This window comes from Suricata suricatta, chromosome 15 (genome assembly GCF_006229205.1).
Source record: "Suricata suricatta isolate VVHF042 chromosome 15, meerkat_22Aug2017_6uvM2_HiC, whole genome shotgun sequence".
NCBI classification, from domain to species: domain Eukaryota; kingdom Metazoa; phylum Chordata; class Mammalia; order Carnivora; family Herpestidae; genus Suricata; species Suricata suricatta.
Window position 1 is genome coordinate 20,556,968 of NC_043714.1, and position 19,014 is coordinate 20,575,981.

At 45.3% G+C, this 19,014-nt stretch overlaps 1 protein-coding gene and 1 long non-coding RNA gene across 2 annotated transcripts in view; one reads left to right on the forward strand and one right to left on the reverse strand.

The window, feature by feature from the left end:
- LOC115279277 overlaps window positions 1–12,353 on the forward strand; it is a 36,483-nt gene extending 24,130 nt beyond the window's left edge. Inside the window, exons 3-4 of the long non-coding RNA XR_003903327.1 lie at window positions 8,001–8,210; window positions 12,140–12,353. This is a non-coding gene — a long non-coding RNA (uncharacterized LOC115279277). The remainder of the gene's footprint in view (window positions 1–8,000; window positions 8,211–12,139) is intronic.
- Window positions 12,343–15,275, reverse strand: MSC (musculin). Its single transcript, XM_029923827.1, has 2 exons — window positions 14,551–15,275; window positions 12,343–13,578 (listed from the first exon to the last, which is right to left on the reverse strand). The coding sequence occupies exons 1-2, from the start codon at window positions 15,058–15,060 to the stop codon at window positions 13,492–13,494; spliced, it is 597 nt and encodes a 198-aa protein (XP_029779687.1). The 5' UTR covers window positions 15,061–15,275; the 3' UTR covers window positions 12,343–13,491.
- Between the last annotated feature and the right edge of the window lie 3,739 nt (window positions 15,276–19,014).

Sequence of the window (19,014 nt, forward strand, 5' to 3'; positions counted from 1 at the left end):
CTTCTTAGTTAAATCTATTCCTAGGTGTTTCATACATTGGGATAATATTGTAAATAGAAAACAGAAAAATAGTTTTCATAATTCTCTTTTCAGATTATTCATTGCTAGTGTATAGAAATGCAACGGATTTTTGCGTGTCGATCTTGTGCCTTCCAGCTTTGCTGAATTCACTTATTAGCTCTTGTAGTTTTTTGTGGATTCTTGTAGATTCTTTCATGTACATAGGTATATAGAATCATGTCATCTGCAAATAGAGATCGTTTTAATTCATCTTTATTCATTTAAATGCCTTTTATTTGCTTTTCTTACATAATTTCTCTAGCTAGAACTTTCAGAATAATGGTGCATAGCAGAGGTAAAAGTGGTATCTTTGTCTCTGTCTGATTTCAGGGGGAAAGTTCCAGTCTTTCACCATTGAGTTTGATGTTTGCTATGGACTCTTCATAAATACTCTTCCTGATGTTGTGGTAGTTCCCTTCTTTTCTAGTTCTCTGAATGTTTTTTTATCATGAAAGGGTGTTGAATTTTGTGAATGGCTTATTCTGTGTTAATTGAGATGAGCATGTGAATTTTCTTCCTTTATTCTTATACTGTAATATATTACATTAATTGATTTGCTTACGTTAAAATCAACTTTCCATGCCTAGGCATCTATCTTTCATACTTTTTTTAAACAAAGGCATATACAAAGTTCTGTAAGAATATAAATGAAGTAGAATTGATTCTGCAGGTCAAAGAAGGCATTGGAAGTGAGAAAGAGAGGAGGAGGAAGACAAGCCAGCCTGTAAAAGACAGAGAGGAAATGACCTTGAGTGATGAGCATGAAAGCCAAACTTTGTGGCAGTCTTTTTCTAATCCCTGATAGATGAGAAACCATATCCAGTTTCCAAAGATCCGGCTTCACTTTCCTTATCTGTAAAATGATATATTATTTTGGTCTTGACTATCATTATTATAATTTCTTATCATGCTCATATCATAAACCTTTCCAGTGAAGTTATGCAGTTTGCAGACTGTAAATTTTAATTGTTGCATAGCAGCCCATATACAGGTAATCACAGGAAGCATTTAGATTCATCATTATTTTTCATTGTTATCAGCACACTCTGATGAAAACAAAGTGGACTATTTATGAGACGTCTTCTAGATCTAAAATGTTGTGACTTTCTACATCTGTACACTGGTTCCTTCCTAATGTTACAAAGTCCTAGTCCCTAATCCCAGGTCATTGGAAAAACTCTCTACCAGGCAATTTCATTAAGTCTACCTTAATTCTTGTACGTCTGAATTCATACTGTCTCTTGCTCTGCCCTTGCAAAGATGGAAAATAGTGAATTTCCTGTCCCTAGTGGAAAGTTGTCTCTCTCTCAACTCACTCAGACAAGCATCCATTATGCACACCTAAAACCAGTTTGCTGTTCCAGTCAGAGCAGCGGGACCAGAGCAAGACACTTGCGGTGAGAACGTCCTACAGACACAGCTTTTTGGGCTCCCCTCACCTCAATTTTTCCCCTCCAGCTTTTTGTCTCTGATTTTCAAATTGGCCGCTTCCTGCCTCCATGGCAGGCCTCACCCAGAGTGTGTAATCCTGTGAGTTCAAAATCCCAGGTGAGGGTAGATCTATCCTGTTTTTAGCTCAGCACATAATACCTTTGGCATTTCTCAAATCATCTTCATTAGGAGCTAAAGAGGAAAACAAGACCAAAGAGGAAGGATCTCTTTCTAGTGCCCTTCTCTAGTCATTTTTGACTAGCATTGCCAGCCAGGTACTGGCTCCTTTCTTCACTCTCATACTATTTTAAACACTCAGAACTGGGTATAACTCTTTGGTTCATCTACTGTCCCAAGTTAACATCCAAAGCTAAAGTATCCTCGTTGGTGAGCACCATTTTCCCACCAGCTTCCTTTCCATCTGGCAGAATTTGGGGAGGCAATAGGATAGGATTGGTTAAGGGATCAGGTTCTGAGCTAGGGAGAACCAGGTTCAAACGCTGACTCTACCAATTATTCCCTGTGTGGCTCTCAGCAAGGCACTAAAGTGTTGTGAGCCTGTGTTTCTATCTGTAAATTAAAAGAATAACACACTACTAATGGTCTAATGAGAAGTTTAAAAGGGCGCCTGAGCGGCTCTGTCGATAAAACATCTGACTCTTGCCTTCACCACAGGTCATGATATCATGGTTCGTGACTTCAAGCCTGGCATCGGACTCTGCTTGGGATTCTCTCTTTCCCTCTGCTCCTTCCTGCCTTCAAAATAAATAAATAAACAAAAAGAAGAATATTATCTGTAAAGTATATAGCACGAGATTTAGCATATTTATGGTATTAATCTGTCTCTTCTGATTTTAAAGCTTTTGTCTCTTACTGTACTCGTTCAAGTTTCTTTCCCGTCTGGGGGATCCTGAGAACCACCAGATTATGTGCAGAGATGGTGTGCCGCATGGGCAGCAGGAATTAGCAGAACTCATAAAGCAATAGTGACTAATTATACGAGTGTCCTGGTTGTCTGTGATGACTACGCATTTCAAGTGGCTCCAGAGAATGGACTTTCCCAAATCATCATCATTTCATAACAAAAAAATAAGAGTAGCTGGGACTATTTTCTGTTACAATTGATGTTATTTACTGAGGACTCACTTTGTACCAGACAGATGGGGGTTATAATTTCATAAAGATACAAAATAAAAACCCATGATTCCTGTCCTGAAGACATTTACAATCCAGCGACAGGAAAAAGAATTAAAAAAAAAAAAAAAAGCATGCTCATGTAGGCAAGGCAATGGCATAGTTTCCTGGCTTTGTGTCTCTGAGTCAAATAGTCACTGTCACTCTTTAAGCTTTTAGCTGTTAGTGTACCCCCCTTTGAATCTGAACCCTTACGACAAGACCAAATTTGATAAGAACTGCTTTAAGCCAAAGGGCAGTGGTGTTCCCAAATGAATGGCATAGTTTCTAAATTCTGTACTCTTTTAAACTTGCCCTTTTAAACTTTCATGATATATGATGACTCACGATGACTTTGCTGTTCACTGTCTGGCCCAAGTTAGAAACCCTGCAGTCAATGTTAATTTCTTCCTGTCTTTCCCCACCCACGTCCAGAGTATAAACCAGTCAATTTGATTCTAGTAGCAAAGTGTTTCTCAAATGCACCTCTTGTCTCCCCACCTCCACTCTCAACCTGGGATCTCAGTCTGTCTTGCGTGGCCTGTCTAGGTCCTTTTTCCTTCAGTCCATCCTGCACACAACCAGCCAATAAGGCATCTAAAAACCTAGGTTCAGATGAATCACATCTCAAGGTATGAAAAAGGCATGAAGGTGTGATTCCAAAGTACCAACAGTAGATTTTGAGAAGTCACGGAAAAAGGTACAGAGTGCTTCAGGAAAGCGGTGGGAAAATATCCTACCAAAAAAGGGGGAACACTTGCTAGATTCTTGAAACAAGAGACCATATTTCAATATTTCCCAGGCTTCTAGGAGTTTAAAGAAAGTCATCATTTTTTTCCTCAGGATTCTTTTGGTTACATGTGATGTTTTCCAGCTATAATCTTTATTTGGGTCAAATCAAACACGATCATAGAATGCTTATCAAAAGTTGACAATCTTGTTTGATCATGTTTTAATACTAGTGAATATCTGCCTTTAGAAGGAAATAGCTTAAATACCACAATTGCTGCGCTGCTTTGATTTCTCTAGCATACCAAAGAAACCTTTTTGTACACTGGTGAGATGAGTACTTTGAATAGAAATGACGAGTCTGTAAGTCTGTAGTGAAGTTTATGGTCAACACTCGAATCACATAGAAATAGCACAGTTCCGTGTAATAAGTCAAAGGACACCTGAGATTTTGAGCTCACCGAAGACATTTAAAATCAGGTTGACTTTGTCCGTCTGCTCAGGTTTTAAGCCTCCCTGTTTGTAATTTACAACTGCGGGAGTCAGAATTGATGCTGTTTGGAAGACCCATAAGAAACAGAACATTTTAGAAACGGGAAGGACTTAAGGCTCCATCTAGCTCAGGTGGCTCATTGAAGGTGAGAAACCGAAGCTGGAAAAGCAAGTGATTGCCCAGGGCCACCCAACAAGTCAGGTCCTCGGAACAGTCTGCTTGTCACCCCAGGCAGACTCCCAAGTGCTTGGCTGGGACACATCGAAAGCAGCTGCAGAAAATAGCTGTCATAGTGCCAAATTCTTATCTGCTGGTGTCCTTCAGATCGGGTGGGCTGAATGCCAAGGGGAAACTCAGAGTCTATGAATTCTAATCCTGGACAGTTCTGGTCACAGGGTCTTAAATTTCCCTCCAGAGCAGAAGTTCTGGGACAGATCACAGGGGAATGAAGAGCATAAGTGCATCCTGTGGGCACATCTGAATCAGGGCATACTGTTGGTGCTGGGTTTTTTTTTCTTTTTTATGTTTTATTTATTTTTGAGAGAACACAAGTGGGGGTGGGGCAGAGAAAGAAGGACAGAATATCTGAAATGGGCTCTGTGATGACAGCAGTGAACTTGATGTGGGGCTTGAACTCATGAACCACGAGATCATGACCTGAGCTGAAGTCGGACTTTCAACAGACTGAGCCACCCAGGTGCCCCTGTTGGGGCTGGTTTTAACCCTGATTTCTTATTGTGGCCATATCATCCGTCTACACCTTTTCTATCCAGCCATCCTGACCATGCAGATATGTATTTTGCCGATCTATTCTCACACTCCAATAGGAGCTAGATGTATGGCTTGTCGTTTATATCAGTACCTTGAAGATTTAAAAATTCTGGGGTGCCGGGGTGGCTCAGTTGGTTAAGCATCTGACTTCAGCTCAGGTCATGATCTCAAGACTTTGTGGGTTCGAGCCCACGTTGGGCTCTGTGCTGACAGCTAGTGCTGAGCCTTGGAGCCTGCTTAAAATTCTGCATCTCCCTCTCTCTCTGACCCTCCTCCCCTGCTCATGCTGTCTCTCTCTGTCTCTCAAAAATAAATTTTAAAAAATTTTTAAAAATTAAAAAAAAATTCTGAACTTGCCAAACTCTAGAAGAGAAGTGAAGCAGAATCACAGGTAAAGGGTCAGATTTAAGAACTCTAAGTCATCAGGGATATGTTCTTTCAGCACTTTCTCAAGGCATGCCAAGAGGACACATAGTCACCTCAATGCGATGCCCACGTGGATGCTGATATAAGAGACCAACGCCTGTTGACGACTTACCAAGCCAGGCGCTGTGCTAAGTGTTCGACATCCACCACCACCTTTAGTCTTCACAAGCCCATCAGGTAGTTTCTATTATATCCTCATTTCACAAGTGAGGAAACTGAGGCTCAGTGATTTTAGGTCATTTATAAGAGTCCGTGCGCTGAACCACCATACTAGACACTAGCCCCCGTCACCAGGCTAGTGTTACTCCAGAGTTCTTTCTGGTGAGCCCTTCTCTCGTCTTGTCCAATACTCACTTCACCCGTCAGCATCGTGGGAAGCCTTCTGTGACGCTCGGAGCATGTGTGTTTTGTGCCCCTCCTCCCAGAGTGCCACCTTCTCTCGTGGCACTTGGCACACTGTATTTCGGTTACCGCTGCCTTTGTCCATTTTCTCCGTAGAGCGCTTTGAGGCAAGACGACTTCATTTGATCCAGCAGTCTCCTGGCTCATAGCAGATCAGCGTGTTCCTTGGATAAACAGCTGAGGTGAAAACTTCCCCAACAACATGGTTTTGTTACTTATTGCTGAGGAATAACAGCAACAAGAACAAAAAATTAGTGGCTTAAAACAATAAAAATGTGCTCATCTCTCACGATTCTGAGGGTCGGGAATTAGGACGGAGCCCGGCCAGGAAGGCTCACCCTTGCTCACGGTCCTCAGTAGCTTCTTGGCTCTCCACCAGGACCCCCCACAGCTAGCTGAATGGCTCCCTGTGATCAGTCCCGCTGTCGGGGACCTCAGTCCTCACCTCCAGCTGGGCTCCCAGGTCCCCCTGTGTGTAGTCTCAGGGCTTTTATGGCATCTTCTGGATTACTCACCTTCTTACATGGATGCTCAGAATCCGAAATAAGTAAAAACAGAAGCTTCTAGTTCTTAAGGCTTAGACCTGGACCCACCAGTCTTCCAGTCACTTCTGCCACCTACCATTGGTTGGAGCAACTCACCGGACCAGCACTGCACGCAAGCACGGATAATGGAAACCTGGTCCCTCCAGGACCAGTCTGGGTGTCTAAGTCCCTCTATTTCAAGAGGGTACACTCCATCCCTGCCCAAGTCTCCAAAGAAATGGTGTGACTCAGAGGATGATCAAGTCATAGAAAGAGAATAGCTCAGCCTATGCCTTCACCACAAGTTGAGGAAAAACTTATAATTAAAGCATGTAAAGTTAGAGGTTCCCAGAGAGGTTTGTGCACTTCAACAGCCAGAGATCTAGTGTCAGTTCTTGCCTGACTGTTTATATAACTTTTTAGAACTTATGTAAACTTTTTAGAACATTACGTATAGCCGGAGTCTAGCAACGCACGGGCGTCAGTGAATATTATAACTATGGTCTTTCCTCCCCTTACAGCTCTCTTTTCTCCTGGGTCCGGGGTTCAGCCCCCTTGTCCCCGCAAGCGCCCAGGCCTTGGCTTCCAACTCCGAGAGCACGGCCCCTTGTGGTTTAGATGCTCCTTACTTGGATTTAGCTCAAAGAGTTTCTGTTATTTTCGCACAATGATACTCCCTAGCTCTTGGAACAGTTTTCCGTAAGGATCATCCAAACCCCTTGGACCTCATGTGGCTGAGCTTTTTATTTTATAGGATCCTTTCTTTCTATATGAGGAAGTTTGCTTCCAAAGCATTTGAGTTTTTGTTATTGTTTATTTGCTTGTTTTTGTTTCTCTCATCCTCAGGTTTTGCATGTCGAAAGTATCCATTTAGTTACTTCAGTGATATGTCCTGTGTAAGTTAATCAATATTATCACAAATCTTTGTCTACCACTTGGCAAACTCACAGATTAAAAAAAAAACACTTTATTGAGGATCAGTGGAAATGATTCCAACATTTCCTTAAATAAATTTCTTCATCAGGACAGCACGATGCTATGATTCTAACATAGCCCTCAGAGAATATTAATATATGGGAAAAAGAAATGGGATTTTGCACTCAAGAGTCTGGGGCATCAATTTCCCTCTCAGCTGAAAGCCAGATCCAGTCCTGAGGCCATAACAGACTGGATGTGGGGCCTAAAGAGCTGGGAATGGGGCAGAGAGAGGGGGAAACAGTGCAGAAATCCTTCAGAAAGCAACCTATCTGACCCACCTCCGGCACTGGCCCTGCTGACTTGCCTGCGAAGTCGCAGCCGTATGGCAGGGGGAAAGTCTGCCCCGTCTAAGTGAACATGGTGCCTGCTCTCACAAATCTTCCTGGTCCCGTGTTTGCTCTCGTACCTACCTAGACATGATCACATGCTCCTGCCCTGCTAAGGCTGCCTCACCATTGAGGAAACATGGAATCCTCTCTACGGAAACGGCCTTAGGCATCAGCTAGGTCAGCGGCTCCCAGTTTTTCTTGTCTCTGGGCTCTTCACATTCGTAAAAATTATTAAAGACCCTGAAAAGCTTTTGTTGATGTGGGTTATATCTGCTGATATTTACTGGATTTGAAATCCAAACAGAGAAAACATGTTTTAATTCATTTGAAAATAATAAGCTAATTACATGCGAATGTAACAAACATATTTTTATAATGTTTATTTATTTATTTTGAGAGAGAGAGAATGAGCAGGGGAGGGGCAGAGAGAGAGAGGGAAAGAGAGAATCCCAAGCAGGCTCTGTGCCATCAGCGTGGCGCTCCACAGCAGGCTTGAACTCACAAACGTGAGATCATGACCTGAGCTGAAACCAAAAGCCGACGCATAACCAACGGAGCCACCTCAGTTTGTTATAGGTGCCATTTGTTATGGGTGCTCCCTCACAGACATATTTTTGATGAAAAATAACTATATTTTCCTAAACATTTTAATGAGAAAAGTGGCATAATTTTATATTTTTGCAGATGTCTTTCATATCCGACTTAATAGAAGATGCTGGATTCCCATTTCTGCCTTCTGCATTATTCCGCTGTGATACACTATTCTGATCAAAGTATACGAAACCTCACACAGATATGTAGTTGTAAAGAGAAGACGTACATTAATGGCCATTTCAGGTTAACGTGGATATTTTTGACGCTACACCAAGACTCCACAAGTGTCCTGTCTGAAAGGTGGGCTGCAATATGGAATCTGAAATCATATCAATGAGCTTTTTGTAGTCTATTACCTCAAAATCCATTGGTCTATCGCGCACAATTATCTTGCGAAATGACTACCTGAGTCGGTTTCTTATACCACTGATGATTTTTGATGCTGAGGGTTATGATCTTTATTTTTCAAGAAGCTAAATGAAAATTTCTTCTGAGTGACCAAAAAAGAAAGATGCATTAGTTTAAGAAAATTATGTGTGGACTAAAAAAACAGCAAGGTGATAACAGTGGCAAAGGGGATGATGGGAAATTTTTCAGATGAGGAGTAATGACACCTGAACTACTGTTAGAGGAAAGAAAATTAAGAATAGAATTTTTTAAATTAGCATTTATGGAAGATTTCTCAAGCACCTTATAGAACTATCTCATTTAATCCATTTTCTGTGGGGTAAGATATTTATTCTTGTCTCAGGAAGAGTGTACGGTGCCTAAGGAAGCCCTACTAAACTGTGGGACTAAACTGGAACTTGCTACATTTAATACTATGGTTTGCAATCTTTTAAAAATATAAGTTTTTTAAAAGAAAAGATCCAAGAAAATGTATAAATTCTTTTAACAAACTAGGAAGGGTCAAGGACAAAGCTTCTTGTTCCCCATTTCTACTGCTAATAGTAATAGTCAATACAAGATACCCTATTTTCACCAAACAGAAAGCCACTGCTCTTAATGCTCCAGGATCCTCTTTACCACAAGCAATGAAGGATCCCAAAGCTGGTTCATCACCTATCCTGCTGATGACAGAACTAACAAGGGGTCCTTGGAGATAATCACTACTGTAGTCCTACTGGTGTTTACACAATTACATGTGCATTTCAGGTGTCTGGCCTGAAACTTTCTAGACCTTCTTAGTGTCACAGATTCACCTTTCGCTTCTGTGGGAGAGAGAAAAAGATAATACAAAGCGCAGATGGAATATAAAAGGAGATGAATGATGAGTGCAAACAAGTCACCAGTGGGGGGACTGGGGACGCAGGGGCAGAGGGAGGCCCTCACGGCATAAGCAGAATTGCCCAGTGAAAGCAAAGTAGCCAGGTTCTCTGTTACAAAAGGAGGCAAGCCATACTTTCTGGTGGATTTTCCCGGAAGTGAGATGCTCAGCTGTGAGAAGACAATTATTAAATTCTCTATATTTTGCCCTTCCAAACATAACTAAAGTGACTTTCTCAGTTATTGGGTTTTTTTCAATATCAGTAACCAAGCTATTTACTTATTGCCTATTAAAACAGGATGTGTACCACTTAGTTCTCGTTATGGAGGGGGATATCTTTTTTTTAAAAAAACTTACAAAGCATTTATCACGGGGGGGTGGGGAGACAAATTGTACCTATTAAAAAAAAATCTCCTTTTAAATTATGATGGTCAATGTCCCTATCTGTTGAAGAAGCCATCAGACTGAAGTGGAGTTGTAACCTGAAGTCCAGTGCAAAAGAATACCCACAAAATCAATCCGACATCCACGAGCAAGCCTAAGGGTTTTGAGATTACAGTGCCGAAGGCATTTCTTTTAAAATAGTCATCTTAGGAAGAGCCTGTGAAAGGGGACTTTTTGTTCTCTTTGATTGAGTCAGTATCACTAATAATAATGCTTTGATCTCTCAAAAAGCCCCCTAAAGACTATTTTTCAGTTTACTCATTTTTATTTGCTATTCAGTACTTTACAGTTCTTAGAGCTTTCTCTCTCCACGTTTCTCACACAGCAGCAGAATCAAACTGAAATAACTGGTAAGAGAGACCTTCTTCTTTTTTTCTTAACCTCCTCCATAACCAGCCCCAGCTCCTATTTCTTCAACCCAAATTCTTAAAGGAAAAGAAAATAAGGAAGGAGTTGTGCTCCCTTTCTACTACTCAGAGTGCCCAATAGCCATGTTGCATCAGGGAAAGACTGGTCCAAAGTGCTTAAGAGCGCTCCCACAGCTACCTTAGCCCGGAGGCGTGCACAATTTACACTGATTCACTGAGACTTACTAGAAATCGGTCTCTTTCTTCCTCTTTTTAAATAGCATAATTCTTGGCATTGGACTCTTTACAGAAACTGTGGAGCAAAAATAATTCTTTTTTTTTCTTAATGTTTGTTTAGTTGGGGTGGGGGTGGGGCAGAGAGAGAGGGAGACACAGAATCGGAAGCAGGCTCCAGGCTCTGAGCTGTCCTCACAGAGCCCCAAGTAGGGGTCGAACTCACCAACTGTGAGATCATGACCTGAGCAGAAGTTGGATGCTTAACTGACTGAGCCACCCAGACGCCTCCAAACATAATTCTTAAAAAAGATTTTTTTTCTTCTTTATTAAGAGGCAACAAAAAGGAATCTGCATGGTACAGAAGAATGGACACTGTATACACATGAATCAGTGAAGAATATCACTTCGGTGTGAGGGGCGGGAATAGAGGAGGGGCAGGAAATCTGTGAGTTTACCCCAGAAGTGCCCTAAGAGAATATAAGTATAGAAACAAATATTTAAATATTTTTTATTTATGAAAATTTGCCCAAATATGTTCTTGTTTATTCACATGCTGCTTCTTATCTGTATTTACTACAAACGCAGCACCCCCCCCCTTTTTTTTTTAACTTTTTCTGTTTCTGCTTTTGTGGGACACTTCTGTTTTACAGTTGCAATCCAGGCACTTTAAAGCTGGGATACAAATATTAAAGACTGGATTCCTGAAATGCCCCACCTGTTTAAGACCCCCCTTTGCCGAAGCATGCCTCCCCATGGAGTCATGTAGGGGGCTACTCACTCAGCTAACTAGAAGGGTTGCTGAAATATTTTCACATTTATTTCTGATGGCACTCTTCCTAGGTAGGCACTATTATTCTATTATTACTCCCATTTTGTAGGTGATAAAATTGAGGCTTAGAGGGGTTGCACATGGTCACTATTCTGTGGGTGCCAGAGAGAGCTTCAATTTCAAGTTGGGTTCTGTGGACATTCCGGGTCACCTTAACAACATACCACGCTGCCTCCTTCCCTTTAAAAGGATCGCATTTGATGGAAGCTTTGGAAAAGAAGTAACCGCTGGCCTCCAGGAGACACCCCACCCCCAAGAGACAGGCCACCCAGAACTTATCAGGGGCCTAAGTGCCTTTAAACCACCATACTGGAGTTTCCGGTCACTAGCCACTCCTGAGTTTGCTTTTACCAGAGCGCGCCGGGTGTCACAGAAACCAACTGAATCCTGTGCCAACTTCTGCTCTTGCGGCAGATTAGACCCTGAGGGCCCGATCCCTCCGCCGATGACGGAAGCCCAAGAAAATGGTCTCAGAAAGCAGTTATCCAGAGTTTTGGTTTAGTTTAGTTTAAGACAGGAAATCATGCTCCCTTACCTCCCTCTCACCTCCTAAACTCCAGCTGTATTTTCTCTTCCTGGTCAAGAAAACTGCCTTTCGATTTTATAAAATAACGAACACACTCCAATTCAGGCAGTTGAGGTAGTTTCTCCTTTACACTTTTCCAAAATTTCTAAATACTCTACAAAGAGAATGCAGCTTTAAAAAAGACTGGCGTTTGAAAAACTGCATGATGGTTTCCTAGGTTATTACTTCCCAAGAAAATTGCAGAGAAAATGGAAGAAAATAACAAGGAAAATGAGGTGGGGTGTGTTAAAAGCACTGTATGAACATTATTTGGGGGTAGGGGGGAAGCTCTACTGAAACACAACTTGGTGCCTTGTATGATTTTATTCTGCCAATTAGACCTGAGACCTACCCCCGACTCCAGTGCGTGGGCTGTAGGGGTTTAAGCTTGAGGAAGCATCGTGTGTGCGTGTGTGTGCGTGCGCGCGTGTTAACTGTAAGAAGTGTACCTGTGTCACCTTGTAGACCGTATACCTTTCAAAGTGGCCCTCACCCCAAAGATTCTTTCAGTGTAATAAGCCCCTGGTTCTTGCCTTCCAGTTACCTTGGCCTTCAGAACAATCAGAGTCACAGAAAGCAATGAGAGCTACATTGGGAAATGCAGGAATCCAAAAGTGATCGCCACTCGTTCTGCGGAGAAAGAACCAATCCCAGTGCAGAGACAAGAAAGCACCTTTAAATGAACTTCGGACTCAATTCGGTGAAAGGCAACAAAGACCACATTCCGACGTGCCCATGGCCACTCAGTTTTCACAATGCGTTTTATTATTCATAAAAAAATAAATTTATTTACATTTGCTAGTTACGGTGGTCGGGCAGCCTCCTGACAGGCGCGTTTCCCCGGACCGGGGCGGGGGGGCACTAGGCGCGGGGCGGCGTCAGCGGACCACCCGGCGCACCGCGGCGGCGGGAAGAGCGTGGGCGGCGGGCCCGGGAGGTGGTGCCGCGGGAGGCGACCGGGGCCTGGAGGCGGCAGGCCCGCGGCGGATGGTCGGGGGGGCGGAGGGGCGCTGCAAGGAGGCGTGCGAGGAAGAAATAGAGGGAGGTTTGAAGGGGACGCGAGCCTGGTTGGGCGCAGGGTGCGGGGGTGGGAGGCTCTAGTTTAGCTGGGAGGGGTGGGGGGTGGGGAGGAAGGGTGGACCAGGGGAGGGGAGACAGAAGCCTGGCTAGGAAGACGAGGGAGCCCTGGGGGAAGTGAAGGGTGTGATCGCAGCAGGGAGGCAGAGCCCCCGGAGGCGCTGCGGGCAAACCCGGGCCAGGTGGTCCGGGAAAGTAAGCCCCCAACTCTCCCTAGGCGGAGCGGGCACTCCCCTTCCTTTCGGAGGCTGGGGCCTGGTGGGGTACAAACCTGGCCCAGGTATGCCTCTCTCGTCTCTTTGCAACTTAAAAACACGCCTCGATGTTGGTTTCGAGTGAAGACTGCTGTCTTGGAAGCGGGTCCTCCAGAGCACGTTCTAACCACTGCCTAATCGTCTGCCATCGTATACGTGCACCTTTCTCTGTCGGCAAACTAACTCCTAGGCGGTTTGGCACTGGACTTAGACGACCGTGCTTGGGTTAGTCTACACTGATAAAGCCTGAGGTTGGATCTGGTTCCACGTTGTAGAGACAGAAGGAAGGTCTTTTTGGAGAAGAAAATTGTCGTCGTTAAGCTCCCCGGCAGCCGAGGCAGCCCTTGGCGCCCTGCGATGACAGCCACATGGCCAACCCCCAGGCTGTGTCCCCAACGCCCGCCACGAGTCCTGCTCACAGTTCGGGTGGGTGGGGGTTGTCGAGGAGAATTTAGGAGAATCCGATAGCACTTCTCCCCATGCCCTGGGGGTTCTCACGCTCCCTTCTCTCCGTGGTCCCCAAACACGCGTTTAAACAATAATCCCAGCAATGAGTCCCATCTAAGCGGTGGTCCCACATAATCTGTTGGATGCGGAAACTTCTTTGGTGTCAGTGTCGGGTCGTCCTGAGACCACGAATGGCCATGTCTGTAAAATGAAACAGAGCGTCAGACATTGAAGGAGAGAAATAACGTCTCAGACCGAAACCGTTCTCCTAAATGAACCCTGGAATATCCCTGGCTTTGAGTAGCTCAGATTTTATCAGTGTCTGGGAATTTGGGTATCTTCTCTCTAAACTAGGATTTTGATTTTACTGGATTTTGATTGCGTGAGACCTTAAGACTTCCGTCCATGCTTCCTCCTGGCCCCTGCCCTCACGATGATTCGGTGAAACTTGCAAAAGTTTGGGATTTTGTCTGTTTAATTCGCGCGCGCTGCGCGCACACACATACATACACACACACACACACACACACACACACACACACACACACCCCATCAGCTCTCCACTCTTAAGTAGGAACTGGGAATACGTTCTTTCTCAAGCCGGGAAAGTTGGCAGGTTAGAAAGGGGCTTTCCAGACAAATCCCTTTTGGGGAAACCTCTGCTATTCTGCAAGAATTTACTTTTTAAACATCCGAGGGCTTATTAACTAAAGCTCGGCCTTCCCTCCTTCCTTTCAGTAAGCAGGGCTCCTTATATAGAACCTGTCTGACTCTTAGATGGAAAAAGTTGAGTAAGAGAGATTTGCCATTCAATCTGCAACCGGGTAGTGGACGCAGACGGCGTCGAGATTCACCCCAGCAGTAGGATATTAGCCAACTGCTGTCGCAGGGCAAAGCACCAGGTACAAAGATCAGACTGAAGAAGCACTGAAGGCTGGACGGTTCTTCTCCAAGAAAACGGCTTGGGAGAAACTAAACTGGACTCCTTACCACCCCTTCCAGCACACGCACACACGCGCGCGCGCGCGCGCGCACACACACACACACACACACACACACACACACACACACCCTTTCGGGTTCTCCCCGGGCTGGGCGTGGGGGGCTGACACTCGGGAGCTCCCTGAGCACTTCCCGGCCGCTCGCCCGGAGCCTCGCGGGCGGCGCCCCTACCAGGTTCACAGGGTGCACGTAGCCGTTCTCGTAGCGGTCCTCCTGCAGCAGCTGCCGCAGGTGCGCGATATAACTGGAAGCCAGGCGGAGCGTGTCCAGCTTCGAGAGCTTCGTGTCTGGGGGCACCCAAGGCAGACTGGTCTTGAGCCTGGAGAAGGCTTTGCTCAGCACGCGCATCCGGGCGCGCTCGCGGGCGTTGGCGGCGTTCCGCTGCGACTGCTTGCAGTCGGCCGCCGAGCCCTTGGGCGGGAGGGGCTTCTTGCCGCCGCCGCCCCCAGCCACTCGCGGCCGCTTCCTCTTGCAGCCTTGCGCGCCGCCGGCCGCACCCAGCGCGCACCGCTCTTCCTCGCCGTCGGGGTCTTCCTCCTCGGCCGAGGAGTTGTCACTGGGCGAGATGTAGCTGCTCTCGGCGCCGCGGAGGGGCGGCCTCTTGGAGGCGGGCACCGGGTACCCCCGCTGCAACCCCCGCAGCTCCATCTCCTCGGGGTCGCTCACCGAGCCGGTGGACATCACCGCGTCCCCCACGCCCACGCGCGCCCGCCTTCCTGCCCCAGGCCAGCCTCGCGGTGCCGGCCTTCCGCTCCCTCTGGCGGAGGCCGGGGCCAGGCCGAACCCGGAGGAGGACCGGAGACCCGGGTAGGCAGCGGCCGCCGGGGAGCGAGCCGTGCGGCGGACCCGGGAGAGCGCGGCCCGCGAAGCCCGCGCCCCCGCCCAGGCCCCGCGCGCACTAGCGCTAGCCTCGCCTTTTGACAGAACTATTTATTTGTACTTCTCGGAACAAACCACCGGGGCAACGAAGAGGGGGTTGGAAAGGGGGGCAAGAGGTGGGGCGGGGGCGTGGAGAGGGTGGGGACCGTTTTTCTGCACTCTGGATCTGCTGTTGGGGGCAGGGAAAGGGAAGTCTCCGCTGAGCCGAGATTTGGGGCCCTGGGTCCGTGGGACCCTCGGATTGTCAGTGAAAGACGCGTATCGGGCAAGTGAAGGAGGGGACCTGGTTCGTACACACCCCCACTTCCACGCCCAGCTAGTCTTAACGATGGCGGAGATTGCCAGACACTTAGAAACCCCTTGGATCGCGACCTCTGCTTCTCTCCCAGTCTTTTCAGCGGAACTGTTTCCCAAGTTCATAAGCATCCTGTAGGACTGCCTATCCCGGGCTTGCCCGACAAAAGCCTAAGAGCAAAGCAAGCAAACCACAGTGAGCAACAGTTCACCTCTGCTTTTTCCCGTTCTCCTTTCCCCCTAACATGGCTTTATGATTTACAAAGCACTTTTAGTACCTCGGTTCGTTCCATTTTCAAACGTCTGTGACTTAAATGTTATCTCCACTTTGCAGAACTTCCAGCTAAGCCACAGAGAGATTTGAGTAAAGGACCCCCAATCACCGGGCTGGTAAGTAGAATACGGACTGGAAATCCGTTTTAAGCATCCCTGGCCCCTCCGTATTCAGTGGCTACCACGCCTCTCCCGCCACGCAACATAAGCTGTTGTATCTGCTATTTTCCACTGCCTTGAGAATTTCATACTTCATTTTATTGTTAATATCACAATGAACAAGATAGAAGCTCTTGCCCCAACTCTTCACGTTGTAGTCTAGGGAATCGATTACTATTTTAGATTGTGTATTGAAGAGCACACTCCCAGATGCAGAATGCTAAATCAGCACAATATTCTACCAAAAAAAAAAAAAAAAAAAGGAAAAAAATGGAAGACAAAACAGCATCCAGAATTATGGTGTTCCATGCCAACCAAAAATAAACCCTCTGCTCCCTTCCCTCCCCCAAAGGAAACAAAACAAAACGTGGCCTCATTATTTTCTAATTCAAAGCACCTTTGCAATAAGTGCTCTCTGAGCTCTTGGAATGGATACTTCACTTTGGAAGGAAGCACCAACGGCCACTTACTGAGTGCCAGCTGTGCTCAAGTTTTTAGCATCCCTGGCCCCTCCGTATTCTAGTGGCTACCACGCCATACGACTGCCCACTGAAATTCAAAGAAAACAACAAATCAACAAAATTATTAAACCACTAGAACGTGGGGCATGGTTACTCCATTTTACGATGAGGAAACTGTATCTTCAGACCCTACTTGGGTGTTGACTTGTCCTTTCCCTAAAAGCTCACAGGCTCCCAAACTGGGCCAAGTGCAAGGAGAGAAACGTGCAGTCAGCCCAGGACAGAGTAGGCAGAAGCCACGGGGCCGGCCTCCCTCCACCAGCTCTTCAGCAGAACAAATGCTCCCGGCTTCCAGCCTGAAGCACTGCAACAGGTGGCTGGCCTGGGCTGACTTCACCACTCAGGCATCGTCCACCTGGGTCTCCCAGGCCAGGCCTCCCTGGTGGGGGATGTTTCACACAGAACCTCCTGGTCATCCTCATTTGCTGAGGTTTTCTCCCTATTTATTTTGTCATTTTGTTTAGGGATAGGTCAGCGGCGCCTTTGGGGATCAGTTGAGTAAAAATATCGCTCATTTTCAGTTCTCTCTGGGCTGGGAAAAGGCAGAGTATTTATTCACAGAATGTAGAGTTCTTTATAGGAATGCTTGAATTTGAACTTGATTTTTGGTGCGGCAGGCAGGCTAAGGAGGGAAGAGAAAGGGAGAAGAGGGAGCAAAGGATGTAGAAAGGAGATCTTAGGCTAGCTTTCTGCATCACCTATTGATGACTTGAATCTATCAGTATAAATACATAGTCTCACACAGTAGAGGCAGACATATAGGTTTTAAAAATCTGGCTTGTTTATACAGGTGCAGAACAAAGTCTTTCTTTAGAAAAGATTAATGGTGGGGAAAGTGCTAGATTTTCTCTAAACAGTCGCAAAAACTACCCAGTCTCAAAGCTAAGCAGGTCATGGCCAGTTTCTTTTTCTTGCAGTAACTAACCCCAAATGTTCCTGCTTATTTTTTTCATAGCTCTTTCCTTTCCTTTTCCTTTTCTTTGTGTTCCTTTGTCTTTCTTTTTTTCCATTCTTTTTCCTTCTTCTTTATATCATTTCCTTCTTCCCTCCCTCCCTCTGTTCTCTTTCAAGAAAGACAGCTATTTTCACAATATTCTTTTATCTCCTTTCATTATTTGTTTCCCTCCACTTCTTTCTAGTTATATTTTTATTCTTTTACTTTTTTTTCCAAGTTGCAGACTCTCAATAAATATCAGGAAGTGTATCTTCAAAAACATTTCATATTAGCAGGTAACTGCAGTTTGCATTAAACATGTTTGTAATCGATGACATCTGTCACCTCTTGACGCTGTGAATATGCTTTTACTTTTACTTCTCTCTCTATACAACAGTCTGATGAGCTGGACAGTGCAAGTGTAATTATCTCTTTTGAAAGCTCGGCTGTTGCAGTGTTTTGGCAAGTTATCATATATTGCAAATAAATCATAAAGACTTTATTTTTGTATTTAAAAAAAGCATATTGAAAACAATTCCTATGTGCCCATGCTCTGCAACCATTTTTTCTTTAAATTTTTTTTTAAAGTTTATTTATTTATTTTGAGAGAGACAGAGGGTGAGTGGGTGAGGGGCAGAGAATCTCCAACAGGCTCAGCACAGAGCCTCACCTGGGGCTAGAACTCATGAACCATGAGATCATGACCGGAACTGAAATCAAGTCAAACGCTTTTCTGACTGACGCACCCAGGCACGCTGCTTTGCAACCTTTTTGATTTGTAGCATGAATATACAGATGTTTATGGTATGCATTAATGGTCTTGAAATTCTTTAAGATGTCCTTTTTAAAGTAGCCAAGGGAGGGTGGGTGGGCTAAAAGTTACATTATGCAACAAACATTAATACATTTAATAAAGCTTTCTAATCCTGGTTTTCCTGCTTATTGGCTGTATGACCTTTGGCAATTTACTTTTTCTGAGGCCCAGCTTCCTGATGGATAAAATGAGCTGTCTATGTCATAAAGAAGAGGATGTATATGAGTAATCTGGGCCAGAGCCTGATATGTGGAAGAAGTTCAATAAATGCTAGTTACTTTTATTACTATTAATTGCTTTGTCCAATGTTCTACAGCTAATAAGTATCAGGTTAGGAACTGACCCAGGTTTTGAACTCTAGGACTTGTTCTGGGTTTTAGATTGCATGAGGATGTTTCATTTGCTTTAACTGCAAGCTTCGAGGGTATGACATACATAATGCCATTTCCCGTAGATCTTGTAGGAGACCTCATTGAGGGAAAATGGATCTGCCTGCAGTAGAAAGCTTTTCTTTTGCAAGTTCTCTTCCCATAAAGTCACAGCACTTCTCCAATCCCCACTTTTCCTATTTGAAAACTGAAACGGGGGCACCTGAGTGGCTCACTTGATTGGGCATTCGACCTCTGCTCAGGTCATGAGCTCACGGCTCATGAGTTCGAGCCCCACATTGAGCATCTGTGCTGACCGCTCTGAGCCTGGAGCCTGCTTCAGATTCTGTGTCTCCCTCTGCCTCTGCCCCTCCTCCTCTCCTGCTCTGCTCT

Excerpts from the sequence above, each read along its gene's own strand:
- MSC (XM_029923827.1), bottom strand. The coding sequence starts at position 15,060 with ATGTCCACCGGCTCGGTGAGCGACCCCGAGGAGATGGAGCTGCGGGGG. Across the intron at positions 13,579-14,550 it reads ACGTGCACCCTGTGAACCTG|ACATGGCCATTCGTGGTCTC; the intron begins GTAGGGGCGCCG and ends TTCATTTTACAG.